The following is a 19,008-nucleotide window of genomic DNA, read 5'->3' on the forward strand; positions in this document are numbered from 1 at the left end:
TTTCACCTATCCTGAACTTCATGTGGGTTGTTTGAATGTAGTTTCATCTTTCCTTTTTGTCTCCACATCAGGTTTGTTCTTCTTTCCCTGAAACACTATCTCCTTGGTTGCTTGATGCATCTTTTTGTACTTGCGTCTCAATTTCTGATCAGATTTCTCTTGTCCATTTTTGTCTGACCTGATCAATTATTCTTCACAGCTATAAAATAAAAATGTCACATGCAGTAGGAAACAACATTGATCACTAAAAGTTGAGGAAATTTGAATGTTATTTTTACTAACAGTCATAGCTGTTACCTCCATTGGAGTTATTCTGCTGCGACATCCTTCTTGCCAACACGCAGTTTGAAACTGTGACATTGTGTATAAAATATGTACCTATGGTTTGTTAACAGGCTATGAAGTATAACATAACTGTAAAAGAGTACCATTATTTAAAACTTTCACTTGTGCCATGATGTGGCATCAAATATTTTTAAGTGCATGTGTGTTAGCACATTCCCTAGTTGTGTAGGTTGTGCTGTTTTTGTCTCCCAATTATATTTATTGTAGGTAGATTCTTCGGAATGGTGTAATGTCAAGATTATAATTGCAGAATAAAGTATTCACAGTATGATATCCTTTAATCTATGCCTACAGCCTTTGTAGACACCTTACAGTAAGTCATCGTGGACTTTCTTAGATATAATAATCTGCACACATTTTTGAGTCTCTGTTTCCATGAAAGCCTTTGTACTCACTGTGAACTATGTAGCAAGTAGGAGTGCCATATCTGCAAATTGCTTAATGTGTGTTATGAAATCCATCATACGAGGTTTGATTGGAAAATTTTAAGAATGGATCCACTACTGTTTACTGGTTTGTCGGGCAGGTACATTGAGGGTGGGGAGTGTGTCATTGCCTTCTCCTCGAACGCCCTCTGACAGGAAATTGCGTTTCCTTTATTCAGTTTGTTGTGGCAGCTATTTGAATGTGGGTCTGTTAGGGCTTGTTGCCAGATTCTGTCTGCGTGAAAATGGACATAAAAGCAGAGCAACGAGTTTGTGTGAAATTTTGTTTTAAAAGCGCGAAATCTTATGAACTATTAAAAACAGTTTTTGGAGATAATTGTGTCAGCCAGTTATATGTTTTTGTCTGGTTCAACAGATTTAAAAATGGCCGCGAATCATTTGAAGATGAACCACTGTCCAGCTGTCCTTCCACCCCAAAAAGAATGAAAATTTTCCGAAAGTTCATGACTTAGTGCGCATTGATCATAGACTTACAATTAGGGAGATGGCTGATGGACTTAATTTAAGTTTCTATGCAGTTCAGTCTATTTTAACTGGAGATCTGAACAAGTGTCGAGTGTCCGCAAAGTTCATTCCAAAAGTGTTGTCAAGTGACCAGAAACAATACCAACTTGAAGTGTGCCAAGGACTGATTAATCAGAATAAAAATGACCCAGATTTGTTAAATAGTGTAATTACAGGTGACGAATTGAGTGTGTGGATATGATCCTGAAACCAAAGTGCAGTCTTTGCAGTGGAAGACTCTAGGTTCACCACAACCGAAAAAAGCAGGGCAAAGTTGGTCGAAGGTGAAGACAATGTTGGTGATTTTTTTTTTCTTCAATTCTACCAGTAATGTGCATCATGAATTTACCTTTGGAGGACAGACAATTAACCAATAATACTACAAATGTGTCCTTGATTGTTTGTGTGAAAAGGTGTGAAGAAAAGGCCTGCAATGTGGAAAGACAGGAGTTGGGTGCTATACCATGACAATGCTTCAGCTCATCATGGCTTCTCCTTCGTTGAATTTTTGACCAAATTCAAAATTCCTGTGTTTCCACAACTGCCATATTCCCCTGATTTGGCCTCTGGAGGCTTCTACCTGTTTCCTAAAGGGAAGTGATTTGACTCAATTGAAGACATACAGGCAAATATGGAGAGCGTCCTTAACACACTTCAGGAAAAAAAATCCAGGAATGCTTCCAAAAGTGGAAGTACCGTTGGAATCGGTGTGTTCGGTCAGAAGGGGACTGTTTTGAAGGAGATGCATCACATATGCTCTGTAAGCCCACACACAATTTTTATTACCTTATCATCAGATGAATGAATTGTATTGAGGTGTAGTTCTCAGTAACTTATTTTTTGGGCAACATGGCAGAATTTTTACTGTATGCAAGTAATTTTTTATCTTTATATTACACCACTGAATTAGCTTCTTAAATGGATATATATTGTTTTTAGTTTTTTTGTTTGGCATTGTAAGAAGACACTGAAGCGAAATGCAGTGTCATGATGTTCGTGGGACTCGGTCGAATAGTAACAAAAGAACAGTCCTGAAAACTCCTGTTGTCGCACAATCCAGAGAAGAGCTTTCAGAAACGTTTGCGCTACTGTGCCAAATCCAAGCAAACACGTAACTCAAATGAAGCTCATGTGCTTACTTGCCCTCTCGCAGCCCATCGGCCTAAGTTCTGATGAAGTAGCAGTCGTACAACTTGGTCGTGAAGCTATTCAAGTGTCAAAACATGTATATTAAAAAAAATTAAAAGAACTGGAGTGTATTTTTGTTTATGGCAGTGTAGCCAAGCTGTCACAGTAGCAGTCTGGTTGTATGCTGAAAGCTATCCATATTGTGCCAGGGGACATTCATAAATCTTTTATTTTTTTTATTTGTGATCCCTATTTTTACAAGGTGTCATTATCCAGAACTGCAAAATTATTTTAAAAGTATTTACTATCATAAGAATAATCCTTTAAAATTTGAGCATGCATCTGTGCAAACACAAACTTTTCCATTTATATTTCAGCTGTGTAACTTTAGTCCATCCACTCCTATGATAAGCAGATGATGTGCTGTTGAAATATCAGTGGAAAGGTTGGAATTTGCATGGCTGCATGTTCGAAAATTAATGGACTGTTCATTATGCTGTGAGGAGCTGAAAATGCACATCATGAGGACAATTCTACACGTGACAAGTAAACCCCGTCAGTATATAAAAGTTATAATATTACATATTTAGATGTGTGTGTTGCAATTGATGTTTACACAGACTTATTTCAGTATTCAGTTTGTAATTTTGAAACATTTAAGATGCTCGGGCTTAGCTCATGTTTTCAACTGACATCAGAGGTGGTAGTTAATGGCAGACTGCTGATCTGTTGACTGATTTGTTATTGTCTGAAGAACTAACAGTTGTTTTGAATTTCTGTTCATATTATCAATTTTTGCAAACATTCTTGTGATGTTATTTATGAACAATTTTATGTCCTGCATTGTCTATACTATGTTCTTTGATTTTTCAGTTCTGTGGGAACACAATTGCAGGGTTGAGCTTGCTGTCAGACTGTGTTATGAGGCTAGTTCACACAGAAGATAAGTCGGCTATTGTTGATGTCTTATTGAGGAGGAGATCACTTTATATTATGAAGTGAGTGTTTACTATTATCTTGCTTTTTCTAGAAGTGGTTGCTGACTCTACTATTTCCTTATTCATTTCACATTTGTATTTTCTTGTTTGTCTGGTACGAGACTGTAAGTATTTTTAAGCAAGACAGTCAGAATGTGGTGAACAGCTTTGTTATAATAAAGTTTCTGAAATTGTGCCTTTAGCAGCAAGGTCTACTACCTGCAGCTATCCTTTCAACACATCCTGTGCTCCTGCAATCCCCTTGGCCTCACTGTAGTTTTACTCATTGTTCCTACTCTCTCTACCCAAAAGCTTCCCTTCCTCTGATCTGTCTCCACTTCCCAAACCATGTCTTAACATCACCCCACTGGCTCCAGTGCGTGTATGCCACACATCTAGCCTGTTCACGGTCCCCCCCTCCCCACCACTTCTCCAGCCTTCCTATCCTGTACACCTGCTGCCTTCCTCCTAATTGCTACGTATCTATCCCAAGCCCTTCCTTCTGTGTCCAACCTCTTTCACCCTCTACCCACCCCATACAACACAACCCCCATCCCAGTCCTCTAGTTGAACCGCAGTTGTGCTGTTATATTGGTTTGGTCTATAAGTTTGTAGCGTTTTTTCATAAGTTTGATAAACACAGCTAATACACATAACTGATACTTTATTATTCAATAATTCCTACTCTTTGTTTGGATTGCATCTGCAAGACATCTCAGTTGTTGACATAAATATCAGCAGTGATGGTTACACATCGGGGAAGCAAATCATAATATACACCACACCGTCACTATTATACGAGATGTACACTATCTCTTGTGGATATGTGGAGGTATTTGCACGGGGAATTACTGCTTTGTTTGGGCTCAATCATTCCTTTCTTTTCCTTATGTTGCCTTGAAGAGGTCATTTCTTGTCGTCAAAGTGTTGTTCACAAGCCAATTGATGACAGGCAAACAGAGATGCACTTATGGCCACCTGCTGATTTTTGTGATTTTGGCTTAGAGCATGCGGTATCCATAAACCCGGTTTTTGAACTTCCTCATTGCATGCAAAAGGTCTCAGTGTTGGAATGATCACGTTTTGTCACAATTACCAGTTCTCTTGTACACTGACAGGGATGAGGGATGATTGTGGAGGTTAATGCTTTTAAATGATCTTCACAAACCCCCAAAGATCTTCCTGAATGTGGAGTCACTAATGTCAGAATGATCCTTCTTGAAATGAGGAAACCATTTTCTTGCTGTGCTGTGTCCAATGACATTAACACCATTCAGGGTGCAAATGTTTCTGGCTGCATCTGATATTCTCACCCCTCTACTAAACTCATATAGAAGAGTATGGTGGAAATGTTCCGATTTCTCCCCTTGGCAGACCAGTTTCCAGTGTCCACAGCACCACTCACTAACTCCGATTGACAATATGCAGACTAAAATAGCAACAGTGAACTACAAATAAAAAATGACAATCAATAAATAAACCCAAAACAACAAGAATACCAACACTAAAAACAAAAACACTACGAACTTATGCACTAACCTTAATGTCTACTATTACCCGAAAACTGCAGATGATTGATTTTATTGCGAGTAATGTAAATACTTGGAAAATGTAAAAGTGTGTGTGTGTGTGTGTGTGTGTGTGTGTGTGTGTGTGTGTGTGTGTGTGTGTGTGTGTCTGTCTGTCTGTCTGTCTGTCTGTCTGTCTGTCTGTCTGTCTGTCTGTCTGTGTGTGTCTGTCTGTCTGTCTCCTTAAAGGATTTCTTCTAAAAGCTAGTCAAGTTTTCATTATTTTTTGTGTGCGTATCAACGACTCAACACTCCTGTTATTCAGTGAGTTGTCCCCTTTACTCCCCTTTACTCCTAAATTGTTTAATGTCAGTATTATCTGTTATATTTCACAGAGAAATGTTTATTAGATCCTTTCACCTTGAAATACACATAATATTTGTAAAATCAAACTATGGAAAATTCAGAATAGGGTAACAACAATATTATGAAACAGTATAGACTGACACAGTCCATAAGGGCGAGATGTGGAACTCCCATACACATGAGCACTGTCTGGCCACTGAAGCAGTATTGAGTCTGGCCCAGTAGCCAGAGACGGTGGTCGTGTGTGTTTTCTATTTTAGAAGAAGACCTTTTGGCTGAAACAGGGTGTATGTTTGTGGGTCGGAGGTATAGGACACTATGCCCATTTTTGGGCAAAATGGAATTATTGGCACAATCATATGACTTTCTTGTCTCCTACTCAGAGGTATACCACTATGTCCTACATGGAATATTGGCAGAGTTACGATGCAATGAAATAACACCAAGTCCACTTTACCTTAGAGATATACACCACCAACTGGACGTAGTGCTGTATACTTCTGCACATACTGGTGGCACTAGCGCGAACTAAGGTCACTCCAGTGTTTGAAATGGGATTTGAAAGCGTTATCTCTAGTGTGTGTTTCATACAAGTTAATAATTATGAATCCAAACCCACGTGGGTACAAAATTATGACATTACTTAAAGGCAGTAATAGTGCTGCCTCAATAGGTAAGCTATAATGTTTCCTACAGTCATTATATTAATGAATGATATGGTTGCAAACACAATCTAACCTATGAGGCATTTATATTTCACCAGATGAGGAACCATTAAGTGGTCTGTCTTGTTTCAGAATCAAATACTAACCAACTAACTATCATACTATTGGCAGTGAAGAAGATGTAGGGGAGCATTCGAGTAATGGCGAACAGGATGAGACTCTGATTGTGACAAAACCTGTGAACCTTCAAGTGGGACAAGTTCTGATTCAGATGACAATAACAGTACACGGAATCAATCAAAGAATAGGTTAAAAAACAACAGTAATGTTCAAACTTTTGAAAATGAACAACAAATACCGAATATATTAGAGGAAGATTTATACTTAAGCAGTGACAGTGAAAGTGCGGTAAAAAGTTGTGCAGTTTTTGAAACACATGAACGTGTGGGAAGGATATTAATCAACTAATATTCCACAGCATGGTGGAAAGGGTGTAGTTCATCCTGACGAATGGAAATGTATGTCCGTAAATGCAAAGTTGTTGGTGGGAAGGAATATGTCAGTAATAAAGATAAGACTGTTTCCGCTAAAGTACTGCAACCTCCGTGCTGTGTAGGATGAAATGCTCAGAAAAATTGCCTGAAACTGAAAAACAAAAGATTTTTCAATCATACTGGCATGAAAAGGCAGATATAAAAAGGCAAATTGTTGGCACATGCGTTGAGCAACGTAGTACAACTCGTTCAAAAATAAGAAACTTAACCTCGAATAAGTGTGAAGAAAACACTCTAAGCTATTATTTTACTGTAAATGGTGGATGATTGGTTGGTTGGTTGTGGGATTAAAGGGACCAGACTGCTACGGTCATTGGTCCCTTGTTCCAGAACGGGAAACACTCACACAGAATAAAAACGAAGAACGGAGATGACAACAGACGACACAGGACAAGAAAGACGCAGACAGAGATCAGACAAAACGAATTAAAATCACACAGAGTGTGACAGTGGTTGGCCGACCATAGAGACTAAAGAAGGAAAAGCCAACCACCGAGAAACATATTAGAAACTCAGTCTCAAACCATAGGCCAAAAGCCAGACTCAACACTAAATAAAGATAAACACTTAGAGCAAATGATAAAAGCCCCCTGTCCGAATAAAATGTAAAACCAAGCCTGCCATAGCAGAGTCATCAGTTAAAAGAGCAGGGAGCATGTCAGGCAGCGCGAACGTCTGCCTGAGCACAGCTAAATGGGGACACTCCAACAAAATGTAGACCACAGACAAAACAGATCTGCAGCGACATAGAGGGGGGGTCCTCACGGCGCAATAAGTGGCCGTGCGTCAGCTGAGTGTGCCCAATGCGCAGCCGGCAGAGGACAACAGACTCCTTGTGAGAGACCCGCATGGATGACCGCCACACAGTCGTCATCTCCTTGATAGCACGGAGTTTATTGAGTGTGGGCAGATAGCGCCATTCAGCATCCCAAAGTTCAAAAACTTTGCGGCGTAAGATCGCTCGCAAATCAGTCTCTGGAAGGCCAATGTCCAGAGATGGCTTACTGGTGGCCTCTTTCACCAGGCGGTCAACATTTTCATTGCCGGGTATCCCAACATGGCCTGGGGTCCACACAAATACCACAGAGCAGCCGCAACGTTCAAGAGTATGCAGAGACTCCTGGATAGCCATCACCAGACAAGAACAAGGGAAACACTGGTCGATAGCTCGTAAACCGCTCAGAGAGTCACTACACATAATGAAGGACTCACCTGAGCAGGAGTGGATATACTCTAGGGCACGAAAAAATGGTGGATGAGTTAAGGTGTGCAAGATTATGTTTTTGAACACACTTTCTCAAATACAGTTGTTGTACACATTAAAAAAAAAAAAAAAAAACATGGAGCCAGGTGGAGTAGTAAGAAAAGATCAAAGGGGTAGGCATACTCCAAGCAGAAAAACGCCTGATCAAAAGACATATTGCTTCTTTCCCACATTGTGAAAGTCACTACCCAGAGATAAGCGTTAAAAAAATGGCTTTACACAGACATCTTTAATAAACAGTTCAATTTGTTATTCAAACCACCTGAAAATGACACCTGTGACATGTTTCAGGCAAAGCTGAAAAGTAATGTGACTCCAGAAGAAAAAGAATCCGTTGAAGCTGAGCATACTTCTCATCTGAGTTAATCAAAAAACAGGTACCTTCTAAAAAGTAATGACACTAACAAGGCAAGAGGAACACCAACACTCAGTGTTAACTCGAGACCTTCAGAAATGTTTGCCATCTCCACTCATGTCAAATAGTATTAGTCTCTATAAAAGAAAGCTTTGAGTCATAAATTTTACCTTGTATGATGCCACAGATTCCTCAGTTCACTGTGTGGTGTGGGTGAGTCAAAAGGAGGGCGAGGCAGAAATGACATTGCATCAGCAATTTTGAAGTGGGCAGATAGTGTCATGCCCCGACAGTGATGTGGAAGAAATCGTACTTTGGGCAGACAACTGCTGTGGACAAAATAAGAATGTGAATATTATAATGTGTTTTTTTCTGGTTACTGCATAATTATCCACAAATTAAGACCATAACTCAGAAATATCTACTAAAAGGCCATACCCATATGGAGGCCGACAATGTTCATGTATTGATAGAGAGGAAATGGAAGAAATTGAATCAACAATTGGTAAAACACACTTCCAGCAAGTACATTGTTCATAATATGGAACTTCAAGATTTCAAAAGTTTAATTCACTCTATGCCACAAAAGACTCTGAAAGGGCTCCCCTTGTGCAGAGGAAAGTGGATATAGAGAAATGACCATTTTTGTAATCAAAGCGTGCGCAATTACAAGTGAAACAGGAAAATAGGGGAATTCTGTACTTCAAAACATCTTTTGCTGGTGACAACAGACAGGCCGACTTTATTAGGTTACGCAAATATGCACTTACATTTCAGCAAATGTGAACCAACTCTCAGATGTCTCAAGACCTATTTTGCTGCAGAAATATAATGGTTTAAGGGAACTGTTGCCACATATGCCTTCAGTTTGTCATGCATTTTATAAGAACCTAGAACATACACATAATACAAACATAACAGACTTTCCAGAAGAAGACATAGATGTGATTTAGGACCAAATGTGACATTTATGTTCATACAGCAAGTTGTCCCACAATTTGAGTAATGTTCTGTTCATGTAATATATTCTTACAGTGAAATTAATGTGATTGAGTAATGTTATTCATTAAACGCCAAGAGCACTATGCCACAAAATGCAACACCATGTCCATTATATATCTGCAAAACTGGTACAAAATGAAAAAAAAAGGCTATTACATGTGAAGCAACATGATACTTAATGTTCAAAATGTAAACTGACCAAAGTTTGTTATGATTATGCTATTAATAGGCAAGATATTTAAGGGAGAACACAATAAAACACCTTCAAACTGCTCTCTTGTAAAATTGAGTAAGTGTGACATAGTACCCTATACCTCCGACCCACAGATACAACCTGGGACAACCTGGGAGCTCCAGTAAAAACCTGGGAATTTTTTCATCCGGGAGAAAACCGGGGAAATCCTGGGAATTTTTTAGAATTCTGGGTATTTTTTAAAATTTAGTTTTCAGATAAATTTTTGTAATTTTGACTGGTAAGAAGCAATGCTCTAACAAAGGATATTACTGTATCTCGCTACTGCAGAATAATATTACTGCAATAAAACATGAACGAGGGGAAAAAATGAGAATAAAACTTAAATTGCAAAGGAAATGCGCCATATAAAACAGCAAAACACAGTGCTCATACAAGCATCTGATGTGTCAAAGCCTTTGGGAAGACTATGCAATGCTTCATAACAACAAATTGCCTCCAATGAGCGTGACGTCACAATTGTTTACATTAGATTGATTTGAGTAGCTGTTAGCAAGCTCATTTGGATGCACAGTTCAGTTGTCCATGTGTAGTGCCTTCTCCCGCTTCTGTCTACAGAACTGTGGCTGTTAGCTGTATAAGCAGTAGCAGCAAGATGCTACCCGGAAAAATTTTACTGACATGCAGAAGGTACCAGATTCACTGGGGGCAAACCGGGGAATCTGCCCTGTGTGGCAATTTCAGGAAGTGGGGGGGGTGTCCAAATTCATATTCTTGAGGTAAAAAACATTGTATAACAAAATGCCTAATCTCCATTGGAAATTGGTCTATCAATTATTCATATGATTTTGAAACACTGCAGACAGAAGCAGAAGGGGCTATATGAGCTGAGCGGAATAAAGCCAAACTGGTGAATGCCAATTGCTGTCTGTTTATGTGGTTTATTGGGTTTGCGAATGATCAGTGTTGTTATAATTACCAGTGAAATCCATAGATTCAGACTACTAGACTGGGAATGAACGACTAACAGGAATAACGGTTAAGAAAGTTTGGATATCTTCTCGGTGTATCCAAGAAAATGAAATTTTGACACAAAATTCTTGGCCAGACAGTAACACTAGTAAGGGCCAGTTGTTCAGTCCCTAGTAGCAGCCACCTAAGTTCTGTTCTGGGAGTAGCGCAGAAAACACGTTGTACGAACACGTAATAACACCCAACCGGAGAATAAACTCGGGATAACTAAACTGGTGATTGTGGGAGAAGGGAGTGAAGTTAACAGCAGAATAAATTTCAACATTGGCAGGAATAGTTACAGAATTAGTGATGACAAAATTGTTTGGTAGAAGAGGAAGGAGAAGAAATGGTGACATCACACAAATTATGGAAGAATATGATGATTTCAAATTTATATGAAAATTTCATACTACTACGTTTCCGATCTCATATTTCAGAAGCTCAAATGTATGAATGAAATTTCATTTATAAAATATACAAAAATAAAATACAATACAAAATATGAAAATAAAATACATTCTTTTTGTCCCTCGTTATAGTCTGTAAACTTTTCTTTACAGTAATATACACCAGGATTACTGATAAAATTTGTTACTTATTATTTAAGACAAAACTGGTCAGATACATCACATAAAAATTGGCGATCCTAAAATACAGAAAATAAGAGAATAGATATATTGCAAGTGGTAGCGGATACGACACTTCAGTTACTAATATAATTTTGAGTATCCACGTATTTATTTATTTATTTTTAAAGCATCGTTTACACGCTTGTCTATACAAAATGTCAGGGTGGTAAACTCCCATCAAATGTCAAAGGTATTGCTCCTGTAAGCCATTTTACAATCTGCCATTTGTACATAAAATTATCTAAAAATCTTTTATTTTTTAAATCAGTTTGATCATTAAGTAGGTCACTACGATGATTTTTAATTCAGTTGTAAATGTCTATTTCTTCTAGACTATTCATGATTCAGTTTTTTAAGGGATGAATCTATGTTGTTGACCACATGTTTACTCTCAATTAAGTATTTGCTGAAGGTAGAGGTATTGCTCTCTGTCTGCCTGATGTGTTCTTTAAACCTGTCGTTAAAAGCCTGCCCAGTTTGTCCAGTATAACATTTTGTGCCTGAGCCACATTCTATTCTGTAAACCCCTGATCTTGCAAATTGGTTTGTTCTACCTGTTCCATGCTTGTTTTTTTTTTAAATTAATGTATTGTCTGTGTGAAAGCTGATCCCTATGTTGGTTTTCTTAAACACCTGTGCAATTTTATCTGATACTACTACTAAATATGGTAATTTGGCAAACTTTGTTTTTATAGTTAACATCATCTCTTTGAAGTGTGATTTTATTGGTTATACCTGCCCTGCCTTTTCTAGCTTTCCATTCAAATAGTTCAGTGACCATTTCTGCTCTGAAACCATTGTTAATTGCTACTTCCTGCAAGATATCTAGCTCCTTGTTTATTTCATCATCGTCTAGCGGAAGATTACTTAACCTATGTATCGTAGAGTTAAAATAGGCTCGCTTATGGCAGGCTTGGTGGCAAGAATCACTACTTATTATGCAATCTGTGGTGGTTGGCTTACGGAAAATTCTAAATTTATGCTGGCTGTTAATATTTGAAATTTGGAGGTCCAGGAAATGTATACTTTTGTTAACTTCTATTTCTTTCATAAATTTTATATTTGGATGCAAGCTATTAAGTTGGTCGTGCATTATATCTATGTCGGTAACAGATCCCTCAAGAAGTAATAAAGTGTCATCAACCTAATGATTATAGTAGTGAATTTTCTTGATTGTATGTTCATAATTAGCAAAAAACGTGTGTCTAATGTGTTTATGAAGTTGTCAGCTAAAGTTAATTAATAATTTAACCAAGTATAAAAAATTGACTATGGGCAAGATTTGCGAACTTGTTGACTTATTGGAATTAGTCACTTCTCAGAATTACTTCACATTCCAGGGTGCCATTTATAAACAACACGAGGGTCTCACAATGGGCAACTGTTTGGCGGGAACTTTAGCTGACATCAGACGAGGAACCTGTATTGGTTAGAACAACAACAATGCACCTGTGAAATAAGGGTTACACAATTGGGCCGTGTGTTAAGACAGTGTCTGCTCCATACGTACCTTTCTATACTTCAAGAACTGTGACCTTTGTGGTTATGTTTTTACTGCACATAGATATGCAACAGTAAACTGTTGTAGCAGTATATGGATGTTTGCCTGCAAACCATTAATGAGGCATATCGAAAGTTAAACAATAGTGCACTGGCCATATAACTGGGATCAGTCTGGCAGATTGTAGGTGGATGAGTCAGACGATTGGCAGGGGCCTTCCGCCAGGTAGTCACTGCAATTCATCATGACAGCGGTAGAGCCATTGTCCGCAAGGAGGATGATTAGGACAGGATCTGTTTTGAGATTTTGTAGGGCTGTTGTTTCCATTGTTAAATGGTTGGTGTTCTTATGAAGGGTCTTGCGGAAGGATGGTGCAGCCAAGATAGAGGTAAGGAATTCCCAGAAGGTGACCAGGGGGTGGTCAGTGGGATTTGGGGGGGGGGGGGGATATGGTTGGGTTTGGTTGGAAGGGTTAGTGGCAAAGAAGTGTTTCCATTGCAGGGATCGGGAGGAGTGTAGGTCCAAGTTGGTTAAACTCTGTTGTAGATCTAAAGGTGAGGCCTTTGGATAGGTTGGAACTTCTGTGAGGTTGAGGATTTCGTTGGAAAGATTAACAACGATGTTTTGGGATTGTTTAGGCTCTAGAGTGCCAATAAGGAGTTTTGGAAATGTGGCAGGTTGAAAAGGTCTGCTAGGAAAGTTCTGGGTGCTATGAGGACTTGACAAGGAGGAACACTATGGGTAAGAAAGGGGTTGGATGATGGTGTCCCAAAGTGACTGTAGGATTTCAGCAGGTTGTATAACCTGTGGAGGTGGTGTCTGGATTGCTCTTGTAGGTGCTAGAGAGCAAGGGATTCAATTTCAGAGATGTGATGTATTAATAGGGATTGCACAGTAGCAGTATCTTGCTGGGGGAGCAGACGTGATTCTGGGAGGCCTGTACCATGGAAATGTGTTTTTGCAATACCAGGTTTGTGAGGGATAGGTACTGGCAGAATCTGAAGAGGTGGTTGAAATGGTGGGATCCAGAGAAAGGAGTTTTATGTTAGGCTGTTGGGGAGTTTCCTTGGTTTAGTCAGCATTTAAGGAACAGGATTTAGAAGTGGGTTTTAGCCAGTGAAAGGTATACTTTTCTGAACTGACGCAGAAAGATGGAGTAGGGGAAAATTGTTGCAGATATGGCATTAGGGAAACAGTAAATGATACAGAAAATGGGCAAATGAAGGAGTTGAGTGGGTGTGAGGTGAGGTGGATAATAGTAAAAGAAACATGAAAGTAGGTACAGGCACACAAAAACATTTTCAAATATGCACAGATATGTGAAAATAAACACAAACTCACACAATACATAAAAATCAAACAATGGAAAAAACAGGTTGGAATGTAACAATATTATGAAAAGGATAGTTGCTACTCACCATATAGCATACACGCTGAATCGCAGAGTCACTACAGAAAGACTGCCAGAAAGTGACCTATCAGTCAATTAGGCCTTTGTTGGAAATGGACATAAAACACACACACATACAGGCAACTCACACACCCTCATGACTACAGCCTAGATGCTGAGTGTCAGATTTTCTGAACTGTGCAGGTGGGAATCATCCTTACAACACATTCTCGATGCCTGAAATTATCCCAGCCTCAACCTACGGTAACCTACTGTACCCACAGCCTTCACCAACAGTTTCTGCCCCCGTGTCCTATCACCTTCTCCGTTTTCACATTCCTTAACTCTCTGTGTGCCACTCTCTGCCAGTGTACCTGCCCGTCCTTTCCCCTTCACTGCTCCTCTCCTTTTCTGCTGCTTTCCTTTTCTACTCCCTGTTTTTTCCCCCCATACGCAACCTCCCAAAACTGCCTGGCAGTCTGTAGCCTTGCACATCTCCCTTCTCCAACCCACTCCAGATTACTATTCATGTGACAGCCCCAATTTCATCATAACTGCTGGCTGTAGTGGTCATGCATGTGAGGTGTGCTTGCTTGTGTGAATGTACATGTGAGTTTTCTTTGCTGAAGGCGGCTTCAGCCGATAGCTGTAGTGTGTAACAGTCTTTTCATTGTGCCTGTCTACAACTCAACAGGTCCGCTTCATGGTGAGCAGAAATCTGTCCTTTTTCTAACATTGTTGATATTCCAACCTAGAGGTTCCATTGTTTGACATGTGTTTTTCTGTTCCTTTAAATTATGTTTTTCTGATTCTTCATTTTATTCTCTGTGATGATTGTTGCTAAAACTGACACTGGTTGAGAATAAAGTGTTTATGTACAGGTTGGTGACTCAAAAGGCTTTTCGTGACAGCTATAAATCGTTACCTACAAAAAGTACTAATTAATATGTTCAATCTGTGTGTATCAGCAGTCATTGGTTTTATACACTGCTGAATTGTTACTTTCATCTTTTCTTTTTCTCTTTATTCATTTTTTGAACAATTCCGTGAAGTGGTAATAATTGGTAACAAGATATTTTGAAGTGTTAATGAGTGCACTGAAACTAATAAATTGCTGTGATGTGTTACCTAGTGCATCATGGTACAGTTAAATAAATATTTTTCATTTTTTGCAGGGATATTGCAAGATATGACTTTACTCATGAAGTTTTGGGCAAAAAGAATTCGAAGTTCAGAAATCAAGAAATTGCACGTGGGAGGAGATTGTCGGTAATCTGCAGAAATGAGCCAAAGCCCACAAAAAAGTGACACAAAAGAAGAAGAAGAAACTAAGTTTACATAGTATCTCAGAAAGTGGGGCTCAAATCCCCTCACAGCCATCCTGATTTAGACTTTCCGTGGTCTTCCTATATCATTTAGGCAAATGATGGGATGGTTCCTTAAACAAAACAAGGCATATTTCCTTCCCCATTCTGAGGTTATTTTTATTTATGTTAATTACCTTGACAGCTAAGGGACATTGAATCCTGATTTCCGTCCCTTCTTTAACTATGTATTGTAAGCTCCTATGCTCCTAGAAGTTACAAACTCTTTGCTACTACTGTTTACTCTTAACACATTTTTGGAAAATGGTTGTTATTGATCAAATTACCAGGCTGCTATTGAAATCCATGTTTAGACACACTTGTATTTTGTTGTTCTGATGTGGAAATGTGTCTATAGACATAGACACTATATTGGTCAAAGAGAGAAGCCTTTTTCAATTTAAATGCAGCCATTTTGAATTATTGAAATATGTTATAATGCTTGAAGATGTGACAGAATTGTCTGTTAAATATGCAACCGATAATTGATGCTGAGGACAGACAAGCCTTGCTTCACTACAGAAGCATACCTGATACTGAAAAACGTAAAGTGAAATATTCAAGAAAAATGACATCAGCTTGTAGCATTTCACATAAGTTGAATAAATAGTATTATAATTCTAAACATAGTGGTATAGTGCAGTCCACGAACGATTGTGGTTGGTGCATGTCAAGGCACAGGTGAGGATTGGGTTGTTGATGGTTCCAAGCGACAGTTGTGATACACTCATGTGTGTGCCTTCCACTTGAAGAAAGCATGCATCCTGCAAATTAAGTCTCTTGCTTCCTTATGTGGAATGTATCAATTACCACCAACATCAGCAATGACAGCTTGCAGTAAATGGAACAGAAATTCACTAAACAACTCACTACAATAAAGCTTAATGCTGACATTAGCTACAGCATTCAGAGCCGAGCGCAGAATACTCATTGGCTGTCGGAGATTATGTAATGTAGGCATGCAGAAGAAGCCTAAACTCGACTGCCATTGTTTGTAACTCCGTCTACAGGATATTTTTAAATATTGACAAAAATTACTAAAAGTGAAAGTCGTGTGGTGCTGTGATAAAAATCGGGAAAATCTAAGGGAATTTCAGGAATTTAATAACCTAGCATTGAAACTGGGTTTTATAAATCACAAAATTTTAAATACTTAATACCTCAGTGTGTTAATTTTATGAATATTACTCCATATAAATTACAATTGTTTAAAAACTGCAGTTAAACTACTACTTATGGCTGACACATAGCTCAGCTGAGGAAAGGAAAGTGTCATTATATATTGTGGTATGCTGCACCCCCTTCCCTGCCTTTGCCATTAATTTAAAAGAGCTCCTCACACCTGGAATTCTCAGAGAATTGTTATTATTTTTTTCCTCCCATGTTTGATTAAGCACTCTGAAAATGAATGCAGTGATACAGTTAACAGGTGATATGTTGTCTTCTTGCAGTAATTTCACATGTGTTTTGATCTCACCGTTTTTATTTTAGTATAAATCGAGTATATAACATAATAAACATGATGCATAGCATGTGAAATTGGTATTTTTATTCTCTATAAAAACATTTTCTACCAACTGTCTTCATTAGGCTTCTCTTCAACTTTATTAAAAGATGTGAACTGTCTGAAAACAGTATTAAAACAAGTCACTTCCTAAAATAATTTCAAAGTGCAAGTCTTTGCAGTTATTTTTGTGGGAAATTGCAGCCAAATTTCCACATATTGAAGTAAATAATCTGCACTGGCTGTAGAACACTTATAAAAAGTCACATCCAGTGTCGCGTCTCCAGACGATGCATCCCCAGATGATCTGTAAAGGAAAAATTCTTTTGCAAATAATCCTTAACAATGGTGTAAAGAAGAAAGGGACACTGAAAAGTAGTATTCATAGCATCCACTACGTGAGAAGGAAAACAAAGCAAAATAACGCATATGGGAAGAAGCAAGTTTTTGAGAAAGTAAACATGGTAAAATGTGGCTCTCCCTCCTGTAATATTACGTTCACTACAGCTGTTTGTCAAAGAATACAAATTGCACGGAATGTCCAGCATAGGGAAGTAGAAGGCATACTGGCAAGTTGAAACTATACTACTCTGGTGTATACTGATTATTGCCACTATAGATATTCGTTGTAGCGACATTAATTGCACAACAGTTTGTGAACAACAGTGAAGAGCTTTAAGATGAGAGGGGCCTTGGGAAAAAATTTTCTTGTGGAAAACTATGTTGGAGAATGTAGCAAACAAAGCCTTCTGGAAGAATTTAGCATTCAGTGACTGCCAAGTGTATGAATATTATCATACTTCCTTATAAGCTGTTATAAAGGCAGCACTATTTAATTACATTGTTAACCTCTAGAAATGCTATTATGGATTTAGGGATATGTGCTTTTAATACCAGATTTATTTTATTTTTAAAACAAAAAACCACAAGTAAAGCAGGATTCAGTAAATGCACCAAAATGAAGGGGTTGCCTTGTAATAGATCCAGGTGAAGAGCTAGCAGTCATCTATGGTTGATGAGGAGAAAGAATAATTTTAAATTATAGGGATATTAATTAAAAGTACATTTATTGTACAGAATCTGGATTGGCTGTGATATCTGGTATTAATATATTAAGAATTTGACAAATAAACCTTAGAATCACCATTGTTGTTTTTCGAATGTTCAAATGAGTGTGAATTCCTAAGGGACCAAACTGCTGAGGTCATCGGTCCCTAGACTTGCACACTACTTAAATTAACTTAACAACACACACACCCATGCTTGAGGGAGGACTCGTACCTCTGATGGGAGGGGCCACGCAGTCCATGACATAGCGCCTCAAGCCGTGCGGCCACTCCACGCGGCTGTTGTTTTTTATTGTTGATGACTCTTTATGTACATGTATACTCATAAAGCCACACTGAAATGACCACTTACTAAAGAGATTCTTCCTGCTCCATTTGTTTATGGAGTGCAGGAAGAGTCACTAATTGCTTAAGTGCCTCTGCGCATGCTGTAATAAGGCTAATCTTGGCTTTGAGGGCCCTACGGAGAGATACGTAGGGGATACTAGTATATTCCTAGATTCCTCACGAAATGCTGGTTCTTGAAATTTGGTAAGTAGGCTTTTGCGGGATAGTTTGTGTATACATTCAAGCGTCCATCACTTCAGATTTTTTAGTATCTCTGTAGCACTCTACCCATAGGTCAGTGACACCTGTCCCGCTACATTGTATATGTTTAGTATCCCCAGATAATCCTGTTTTGTACAGGTTCTACACACTTCAGCATTATTCTAGGAGGATTGCGCAACTGTTTAGTGAGCAACCTTGTGCTGCATTTTCTCAGTATCCTACCAATGACGTGATATCTGCTTCCTGTCTGTATGACAGTCTATAGAACCATTCCAGTTCATATCTCTACATATTGTTACACTCTTACCAAGCGGGAAAGCGCCGGCAGACAGGCACATGAACAAAACACACAAACACACACACAGAATTCGAGCTTTCGCAACTGGCAGTTGCTTCGTCAGGAAGGAAGGAAGGAAGGAAGGAGAGGGAAAAATGAAAGGGTGTGGGTTTTAAGGGAGAGGGTAAGGAGTCATTCCAATCCCGGGAGCGGAAAGACTTCCCTTAGGGGAAAAAAAGGTCAGGTGTACACTCGCGCACACACACACACACATATCCATCCGCACATACACAGACACAAGCAGACATATTTCAATATTGAAATATGTCTGCTTGTGTCTGTGTATGTGCGGATGGATATGTGTGTGTGTGTGTGTGCGCGAGTGTACACCTGACCTTTTTTTCCC

At 38.8% G+C, this 19,008-nt stretch overlaps 1 protein-coding gene across 2 annotated transcripts in view; it reads left to right on the forward strand.

The window, feature by feature from the left end:
• The window catches only part of LOC126336315 (alpha-ketoglutarate-dependent dioxygenase alkB homolog 7, mitochondrial), a 31,029-nt gene extending 14,285 nt beyond the window's left edge, over positions 1–16,744 (forward strand). The window contains exons 3-4 of one of the 2 annotated variants that reach the window (XM_049999876.1): positions 3,297–3,421; positions 15,017–16,744. In XM_049999876.1, coding sequence (XP_049855833.1) covers positions 3,297–3,421; positions 15,017–15,149 — 258 coding nt within the window. In that variant the 3' untranslated portion in view covers positions 15,150–16,744. Of the gene's footprint in view, positions 1–3,296; positions 3,422–15,016 lie in introns of those variants that run through there. The other variant, XR_007564945.1, reaches the window with a different exon arrangement.
• Positions 16,745–19,008: the final 2,264 nt, after the last annotated feature.

This window comes from Schistocerca gregaria, chromosome 2, assembly GCF_023897955.1.
Source record: "Schistocerca gregaria isolate iqSchGreg1 chromosome 2, iqSchGreg1.2, whole genome shotgun sequence".
NCBI lineage: Eukaryota > Metazoa > Arthropoda > Insecta > Orthoptera > Acrididae > Schistocerca > Schistocerca gregaria.